This window comes from Oratosquilla oratoria, chromosome 2 (genome assembly GCF_046742065.1).
Source record: "Oratosquilla oratoria isolate Oo_2021 chromosome 2, ASM4674206v1, whole genome shotgun sequence".
NCBI lineage: Eukaryota > Metazoa > Arthropoda > Malacostraca > Stomatopoda > Squillidae > Oratosquilla > Oratosquilla oratoria.
Genome location: NC_134778.1, coordinates 59,116,912 through 59,127,302, shown reverse-complemented (window position 1 = coordinate 59,127,302; position 10,391 = coordinate 59,116,912). Strand labels below are relative to the sequence as shown.

The window sequence follows — 10,391 nt, the reverse complement described above, 5'->3', positions numbered from 1 at the left end:
AAACAGCCTCATGGGAGGAGAGTGAACATAAAAGTATGTTAGAGGACACAAAGATAGCAATAAATAAAATAATGGAAGATGGAGGAAGAATAGTTATGATGGGCGACTTTAATTGCAAGGAAATCTGCTGGGAAGAAATGACAGTAAAGAGTGGTGATGACTCATGGGGAAATGCTCTACTTGAGATGATTACTGACCATTCAATGACACAATGGATACAAGAGAACACTAGGTATAGAAATGAAGAAGAACCATCGAGACTAGACTTAATAATTACATCTGAACCTAAAATAGTGGACAAGATTGAATATAAAACACCAATAGGTAAAAGTGACCACATATTGATTGAACTGGAACTTAATGAAGAAAAATATATGAAAAGAAATGAACAATATAGAAAAGGAAGAATGATGTATGAAAAAACAAACTTTGATAAAATAAGAGAATTCTTCCAACAAGAAAACTGGGAAGAAATATACAAAGAAGAAACATCAGTGGAAGAGAAATAGAATATTTTGACAAAAATTTACAAGAAAGGAGTGGAAAGGTATGTCCCAAGACAAAAACAAGAAAAAGAATATGTAAAATGCTGGTACAACAAAAGTTGTAGGGAGTTAAAAGACAAAAGAGACAAAGCCTGGACCAGATGGAAAAAAGACAGAAGACCTGAAAAATGGAAAATATATACTGGTTATAGAAATGAATATGTACAAAAGTGCAGAGAGGAAAAAAGAAAATATGAAAAAGATGTTATAGAAAAGTGTAAAGATCAACCAAAATTATTTTACAGATTTGTAAACAATAAACTGAAAAACAAACAAGACTTGGAGAAATTAAGACAAGGAGGAGTTGAATACACTGAGGAAATGGAAATGGCAGAAATTATGAACAAACATTTTAAATCAGTGTTTACAAGGGAAAATATACAACCTGAAGAGATTGAGTGGAAAGAAAAAGCCCCCCCTATGGAAGAAATAGAAGTAACAAAGAATGAAATATTGACACACTTGGGTAATCTTGATGTCAGAAAATCGCATGGGCCAGATGAAATAGCAAACTGGATTCTGAAAGAATGCAGGAATGAACTGGCAGACAAAATACATAGCATAATAAGCAGTTCCTTAAAAGAAGGAAAAGTTCCAGAAGATTGGAAAAAAGCAAATATAGTACCTATATATAAAGGAGGAAATAAAGAAGAACCTACCAACTATAGACCAGTCTCTCTAACAAGTACAATAGCAAAAATTTGTGAAAGAATTATCAAAAGTAGATGGGTAAAATACTTGGAAAAAAACAACGTACTAAATCCAAGGCAATTTGGATTCAGACAAGGATGATCATGCGTCACCAATTTAATATGTTTCTATTCAAGGCTAATAGATATAATACAAGAAAGAGATGGATGGGCTGATTGTGCATTTCTAGACCTAAAAAAAGCTTTTGACAAAGTACCACATAAGAAGTTGCTTAAGAAATTAGAATATGAAGGAGGAATACAAGGTAAATTGCTAAATTGGATGGAAGACTTTTTGCAAGAAAGAAAAATGAGAGTAGTGATAAGAGACCAGCACTCAAAATGGAATTAAGTAATAAGCGGTGTCCCGCAGGGAACAGTTCTGGCCCCAATAATGTTTGCTATATATATTAATGATATGGATGAAGGAACTGAAAGCTATATGAGCTTCTTTGCAGATGATGCAAAACTACTGAAAAGAGTGAAAACTGAAGAAGATTGTGAATCACTACAGAGAGATCTAAATAAAGTACAAGAATGGAGTAGGAAGTGGGAGATGGAGTTCAATACAAAAAAGTGTAGTATAATGGAATTTGGAAAAAGCAAAAACAGAATAACAGGATCATATAATTTGGGAGAAGAAGGAATAAAAAAAGTAGAAAATGAGAAGGACCTGGGAGTCATTGTTATGAATAATATGTCACCTGAGAAACATATAAATAAGATTTTTGGAGAAACTTATAATTTAATAAGAACAATCAAAGTGGCATTTACATACCTGGATGAAGAAATGGTGAGGAAAATCCTAATCACCCTGATAAGACCAAGATTGGAATATGCAGCAACGATATGGTCACCAAGTACAAAAAAATGTATTAAAAAACTTGAAAGAATACAAAGAGCAATTACAAAACTGGCACCAACACTCTCAAAACTATCATATGAAGAGAGACTACAAAAACTTAAACTACAGACACTAGAGCAAAGAAGAGAGAGAGGAGATTTGATAGCTATTTACAGAATCATGAAAGGCATAGAAATTACTGATAGAGAGAATCTGATAAAATGGGATGACAGAAATACAAGAGGACACGGAAAGAAAATAAAAAAAGACAGCTATAGAAGAGATTTGAAAAAGAACAGCTTTCCTCACAGAGTAATAGACAGTTGGAACAAGTTAGATGAGAAAGTGGTGTGTGCAAAAACAATACATGAATTTAAAAATAGTTTAGATAAAATGAGATATGAAGACGGGACCCCACGAGCATAGCTCCCCTTCCCGTAAAATACAACTAGGTAAATACAACTAGGTAAAATACACACACACACACACATATATATATATATACCCACACACATATATATACATATATATATATATATATATATATATATATATATATATATATATATATAAATATATATATATATATATATATATATATATATATATATATATATATATGAAGGGCACTCTATTATTGAATAAGCAAAATAAATAAAAAAGGAAATCTTACTGTTCCACAACTTAATGGTCCTCCATTGTATATTGTACAGCACATGCGTACAACCTCAGCCTCCATCTTTCGTACACCAGGAAAAACATCTGCATGCAGTGGATTTGTCCATGCTGACATCCCTGTATGGCAAAGATGGTTAATAAAAATTACTGATGCCACAACTGCAGGCCTAAATTAGGGAAAGAATGGTTAATGTGTAACATAAGGTGTTACAAAGAGATTCTTTTTTACTTTAAACTTTAAAGAAAACTCCTTTTTCTTAAGGGTTTATATAAAAAAAAATAGTAACAAATATCTATGAAAGTTAAGTATTACCCAGCTTAGTTTAACCCCTTTGATACAACGATACATGATGCACGATGCCTACGTGGGCGTCATGAGGAGCGAGTGGGTATATGAGGATGCCAGCATCTGCATTTTGATTATATTTATTTTATAGTTGTAGCTGAGTGACCCCCATATTCTGTGAACTGGCTTGATCACGTTTTCTGTGGTTATAAACATTCAGAGTGAAAAAGAACGAGTAATACAGCTGTAACTTTATATTTTATAATGCGAGTATTTTAATGCATCATCATACATCAGGCAGCTAATGCTGCCTGTGAGAATTTTACTCGTATTGAAGTTTAAATATCAGTGAATTATGACATCAAAGTATTGGAGGAAACTGATCACTCCTTCTCTGGACATTTCCAGAGGTCCTCCACCCTAGATGAGTTGTGTTCATGCCTATGTGCTGCCAGTGCTCTTCAGCTACAACTCTTGGCATTTTCCATCCCCCCCCCCACCAAAATATATATATATATATATATATATATATATATATATATATATATATATATATATATATATATATATATATATATATATATATATATATAAATGATTATACATACCATACACCTTTGTCATGAGTTCAGTTAAAATCTTATTGCCATTATAGACTGTTCCTGAAGCACATCCAGATTCCCAGTCAAAGGTACCTGAAATTGTACCACGTGATTTACTAGCATAAAAATTCTGTAGATATACTGTTGAGTAATAAGTATTCTATCAGCATTACTATATGAAATGATTATCCTTTCCCTATGGTAGCCCCAACATAAAAGTTGTGCATAACTAACCATAGCCACAATATTCTTCAGTTTCCTTGATAATTTCCTCAACTGACCACCCTTTCGATGGAAGGGAAGTGAGGTAACCTGCATGTTTTATGTTCTCATTCATTTCTTTTTCCATACTTTCTGAAACCTGGAAATTATGAATCATCAGTTAATGGGATACTCAAACACATCTGAACTAGTAAGAAAAAATATACATTAATGTTAAAAAAAAACTAACAATGTGATTTATGACATGTACTTATACCAAAAAGGACATTTCCTCTAATAAGAGATGTGGCCGAATCAAAGCATACATACACCGTTCACCCATCTCACACTCATTTAACACCCATTTGTTGTCCCTTCTATCTTGAATCATTGATGAAGCTTCATTCCTTTCCCCCACCCATTGCTTGGGTCAGAAACAATGCAGCAAGTCATAGCACCTCCACAGTGGGGCCCAATAGCCAAAGTTTGCTTACCCCCACCACTTCATTATATGCTGACCCTCATTATGACATGTAGTATGAATCAAAACATATCTGAAAACTAAAATGAATTATTCTGATAAAGTGAAAACTATTCACCACTTACCTTGTTAATTTCTTCTTCAATCTTTGCTCTAACCTGTGGAATCCTTCTCACCAGTCTGAAGAAAAATTTCTTTCCTCTCACAAAAAGGCCTGTATTAAAAAAATAAAAAAAAAATAAAAAAAATCAAAGAGAGTGATAAAAAGATATTGTAAATGTTCAGATGCTATATATTCCATATTATACATAAAATTTATGAAAAGTTTTTCTACCCTCATGTAGTGTTTACAAATAGTAATAATAGTTTTTGCCTCATGGCAATGAGCAATGATCCTTGACCCCTCCAATAGATGAGACTACAACAGAGTTCATAATGAAAGCCATAATTTTGGGTTTGAAACTACACAGTCTGCATAATTTTACTAATTCTCAACCTAGAATTATATGATTTTAATTTCCTTATTTTCATGCTATCTAAGAAGCCTAGTTGCCTTACATATACATACATACATATACCAAGGCTTTTTCCCCCTTACAAGGGAGGTAGCCAAAAAGTAAAAGGCATAAAATCATTCCCACCCATTCCATCCCTCAATACACTCCACACCCCTTACCCTCCCTCTCATCTTAGCACCTCCTGGATGACGGGTCATCCCTGCACCTTGTCCACTGCCCTGGGTCAGAAGCAGTGTCCCAAGACAAAGCACATCCACAGCAAGACTGCTTCATTAACTCAGCGACCCCCTCTCTCCATCCCCCCATGCATAAAGGAGAAGACGGGGAGAAATCCCTTTGGGCTGCGTCAAAATTTGCTCACACATACTACCTCACCCCCCATCCCCCCTCCCATTCCACCTCATGCATCACAACATCATCCATATACAACCATTCTCCATTCACCCGTCTTCTGTCCTCTCCCGTCCTTCCTCAACAGACATTCCCCTCTTCCCCAAAGGCCCCTTCACCCCATCCATCCACCTCATCCTAGGATGTCCCTTCATGTTCACTCCCTCCACATCTGCCTTCCATACCTCTTTTACTAGTCTTTCTTCACTCATTCTTTCCATGTGTCCAAACCATCCTAATACTCTTTCATCAACCCTATCTCCCTTTCCACCCCTGTTCTCCTCCTCACCTCCTCATTTCTCACTCTATCCAGCCTAGTAACCCCCATCATACTTCTCAGACACCTCATCTCAAACACATTCAAACTCCTTCTCTCTTATGTTCCATGTTTCTGCCCCATACAGTGCTGTTGGCACAATCAGTCCTTCATATAGTCTCCTCTTAGCATCCATTCCCAAATGTCTATTCCTCATTACACTTTTTAATCCACCAAGGCATTTACTCGCTTCTCTTAATCTACATTCTACCTCCACCTTCACTCCACCTTTTCCTGCCACATTTGCACCCAAGTATCTAAAACTATCCACTTCCTACAGTCACTCTCCCTTAATGCTCACTTCCAGACTACTGCCACTTTCACCCCTTGTACATCCCATCACCTTACTTTTACCCACATTTATCTTCAGCTTTCTTCTATCACACACTCTCCCAAACTCTGTCACCAACTTCCTCAATCCCTCCTCCGATCCTGCCACAAATACAGTGTCGTCCGCAAACAACAGCTGGCTCACCTCCCACTTTTCTCCATTTTCTTTAAACATCTCCAATCCCTGACCCACTAACCTTGCATTTACCTCTTGCGAATATACAGGATAGGAGGAAAGCTTCTAGGAGCTGTCAAGAGTTTTTACGAGAGTAGTAGAGCTTGTGTCAGGATTAGAAATGGAGAGAGTGAGTGGTTCAAGGTAAAGGTGGGACTTCGTCAAGGATGCCTTATGTCGCCCTGGCTGTTCAACTTATACATGGATGGGGTAGTGCCTTACATATAATTTTTATAAATCATAAGCTGTTTATTTCTGCTTATGTTTATCCATTCTTCAACTTACAAAGTAAGCAAAAACCATCATGAAAGGCCAAAATCTTGCTTTCTATACCTATTAATATGACTTCTGCTATCTTTTATCCTTCATAAAATACAGACCCACAAGCCACCAATCCAGAAAGAATATTTATACTAAATCATAGTTAAATGCTAGGAAAGGAAAAGTATCTAGATATAACCATCTAAAAGAAACAAAGAGTGTAAAGAAAAGTGAGCATTTACAATAATTAATGGAATAGGTGTTTGTTCATTAAAAGAAAAAAAAAAAAAAAATAGAGGCACAAACACACTAGTACTTCTTCATAAACACAGTGATAATGAAAACAGTGAATAAAGATAAAAAATTTGGAGCATTCAGGAGGAGGATGAAGACTGCCGATGTAAAGATTTCATACATCAAATTGTTTTTCAATCCACCATGCTAACAACTAGGTCATTCCTACTTGTGAGACATGCATTTCCATACAGGGAAGAATATCACCCTGATATAGGGTGATATCACTTAAGAAGAAGTGGGGTGATAGCACTTAAAAAGAAGTTGGAAAAATTTAAAAGTTACAGTACAGGACACCTATTTTTACTGAAGCTCTTTAGCAACTGTAAAATAATTTCATTTCAAATCACTTTGCTTATAAAGGAAAGATTGAGAAATGTTCAAGTGATGGATGGGAAAGAATACTATAACTGGAGAAGCAGATAGTTATGTTGAATATAAGGGTAGACTAATAGTTTTAGAAGCATGACTAAGAGTACCAACAGGAAGCAATTGGTAAAAAAAAAACTTACTTTCTCCTTGAAATAGAAATTCTTTTAGCCATAACAAAAGGAGTGTTGTTCCTGCAGTTGTCACAACAATCTTCCATGCTGGTTTTCCTTCACACATACTATTGACATAGTCTTGTAGAAAGATAACACCAGCTTCAACAGCCTCCATGATTGCTCCTGAGAAAACAGCATTCATAAGAACATGATTAAGCATTATGTAAAAAATAGTTAGGTGTATGAGATACATCCCCAAAAAATTAATAAATAAGAATAATGAAAATAAAATAAAATAAAAAATCTATAAATAAATGAATAGATAAACTGATAACAAATAAATCAATTAATCCATAACCCCAACTCTCTCCTGCAGCACATAACCAGCAACAGTCACCAGATTCACCCACAAGTCACTCAAAGAAGAGATATTGTGTTACTGTCGGGTAAGGCTAAAGTGGTCCAACGTGTACCATGTATTTACCTAGTTGTATTTTACGGGATGGGAGCTATACTCGTTGTGACCTGTTTTCATATCTCTCCACATCCAGTTTATTCTTGAACTTGTGTATAGTTCTGCATTCACTGTTTCACAGTTTAGTTTGTTCCAGACATCGATCACTCTGTCTTCCATGTGGTGACTACATTTGAGGCAATTTGCTTCTGTGGCCACGACTACTCTGTGCTGATGCTGTTAAAGTTTGATGATGACCTGAACACAGTCATGCTAGTGTGGTTCTTTCTTGTTGTGGAAGGGATTTCTCTATTGAACTGATGTCTGAGGGAGTTTGGTGATCAGTCTTGAAGTGTTTTTTTTTTGTGATTTGAGTGTATGTGTTTTTGTATTGATGTGTTGCATGGAGTAGGGCTAGATAATTGCCATTATTTTTTTTTTCTTAGAGCTGTGTCTGTGTTATGTAATGGGATGGATGAGAATGACTGAAGGCTCTTGCATAGAACTATGTGCCTATCATCTTCATGTGCTATTCTATGTCGAGGATTTTGGTTTTTAGGTAAACATGTTCTATTGAGGTGTTTCTTGGGCATCTCATTAATATTCTTCATGTTCTGTTTTATGTAGCTTGTAGGGTGTCTATATTTGTTTTCCTGATAGTAGGGAAATATGCCAGGAAGTCACAGTTAAATACTGTTCTTATGAATTGTTTGCAGATTCAAAGTAGTTTCTTTGTGTTGACCTACACTTGTGTTTGTTACCAATTTTAGTATAATGATTTTCACTATTAGGTATTTGATATGTGCCCTGAAGGACATGTATCAGAATTATATACATATACCAAAAGGCCCTTTCTGTTTAGTGGCCAAGTCACAGTATACAATGACCCTACATCCACCTAAAAAAAACTATTTGTTGTCCCTCCCACCTTAACTTCTTTTGGATGAAAGGATCACCCTTGCTCCCCACCATGCTGTTTGGCTCAGAAGCAATTCAACAAGACACAACACCTCCACGGCAGGGCCAAACAGCTAAAGCTAGTTTACTTTTGCCACTTTCTTACATGGCATCCCACAATCCTTACTGATTCAACAAATATACAGAGAAGACCAGAATTACCCCCCTTTGGCCCACATGATTTCCTCATCCATATTTCAATACACATCTATCTTTTGCCCACTTCCTTACTTGGCAGACATTCTTCTTCCCTCCAATGCCCCATTCATCCCATCCATTCACCTCATTCTTGGTCCTCCACTAATGTTCCTTCCATCCATTTCCACTTTCCAAACTCTATATTCTGCTCTTTTATCACCCATTCCTTCTGCCAGCTCCTCTTCCACTTCAACTCTTTGCCATACCAGATTTCTCACTCCATCCATCCATCCATACAACCCCTACTACAGTTCCTAAACACTTCATCTCAAACATGTCTAGGCTCCTTCTTTCTGCCTCACTCAAATTCAAAGCTCCTGCTCTATACAGTGCTATGGAAGGTACATGAAACTATGCCAACATGTTTCCAGATGATGCAAAAATCATGAGAGGAGTGAAAAACAAAGACTATATGCTATTGCAAAAAGATCTAGACACTATTTTTGTATGGATGAAAGAATGGGAAATGAATTTCAATACAGGAAATCCCCTGTATATGAAATTCCAGTATACAATGATTCGAAGGTATGAAAGGAAAAAATTGAGGATTTTTTTCATACAAAAGGCCTATGCTTTAATGGTACAAAAAGAAGTACGAAAAAATTATGAAAATTCTGTATTGAACCAAGTTTATTGTGTGAGCAACCGCAATGCCAGCCTAGCTTCAATATACAAATTATCAATACATGAAAGTGTTTAAAGGTATGGATCCCTTTTGTATGTGGGGGATTCCCTGTACCAAAAAATGCAAAGTACTGGAAATGGGCGATAGTTACAAAAGACCATCTTTAAACTATTCCTTGGGAAGTGAATCCTTTATAAAATCAAAAGAGGAGAAATATTTGGGAGTGTTGATAAAAGACAATCTGTCACCTGACGGACATATCAGCAGGATTAATGGGAGAGATATACAGACTACTGCAGAGGATTAAAGTAGCATTTCACTATATGGATGAAGAGATAATGAAAAAATTCATTGAAACCTTGATCCATCCGACATGGTCCCCACAGAGAGTGAAGATATAATCAAGATTGAGAGAACAGAAAGGGCCGCAAGCAAACTGGTTCCCAGCCTGGCAAATGAACCATATGAGGAAAGACTAAAAGCACTGAGTCTCCCAACTTTGAAAGATTGAAGAGAAAGAGGTGATATGATTACATTATTTGGGTCACTAAATGGGATAAATTATACTGACAGATGAGATTTCTTGATTTGGGATATGTGGCCACCACAAGGTCATGGGAACATATTAATAACTTTCACATATCTATAGAATGTAAAGAAGTACAGTTTTGTGTATAAATACATTAACTCCTGAAATAACCTAGAAGTGTTATAGCCCAAGCTCGAACTTACATGAATTGAAAACTAGATTTAATTGAAGACAGGTCTGTACAAACAGAGCTCATTTCAAGTGTACTACAAATATATATAAATACATGCATCTAAAAATTCATTCATCCAACCCATCCATCTCAATTTTGGTATTCCTCTCAAGCCTCACTATATCTACTTATTTCCACATTCTCTGCTAGTCTTTCCACAGGCCCAAATCCTTTCATCACTCTGATCTATCTTATCTGAAGGTTCCCTTCCCATCACCATTCCCTGCTTTGCCTCCACATTTCTCACTCTAGCAATCAGAATGAGTTAAATAATATAATCTGACAACAGCCAGAATCAAAT

The 10,391-nt window shown here is 36.0% G+C and overlaps 1 protein-coding gene across 2 annotated transcripts in view; it reads right to left on the bottom strand.

Annotated features, from left to right (window-relative positions):
- The window catches only part of Sply (Sphingosine-1-phosphate lyase), a 35,556-nt gene that overhangs the window by 23,186 nt on the left and 1,979 nt on the right, over positions 1–10,391 (bottom strand). For both annotated transcript variants that reach the window (XM_076208824.1, XM_076208829.1), the window contains exons 2-6: positions 7,123–7,278; positions 4,452–4,540; positions 3,879–4,005; positions 3,651–3,737; positions 2,752–2,873 (exon numbers count right to left, since the gene is read on the bottom strand). In XM_076208824.1, the coding sequence (XP_076064939.1) occupies positions 2,752–2,873; positions 3,651–3,737; positions 3,879–4,005; positions 4,452–4,540; positions 7,123–7,270 (573 nt within the window). In that variant the 5' untranslated portion in view covers positions 7,271–7,278. The remainder of the gene's footprint in view (positions 1–2,751; positions 2,874–3,650; positions 3,738–3,878; positions 4,006–4,451; positions 4,541–7,122; positions 7,279–10,391) is intronic.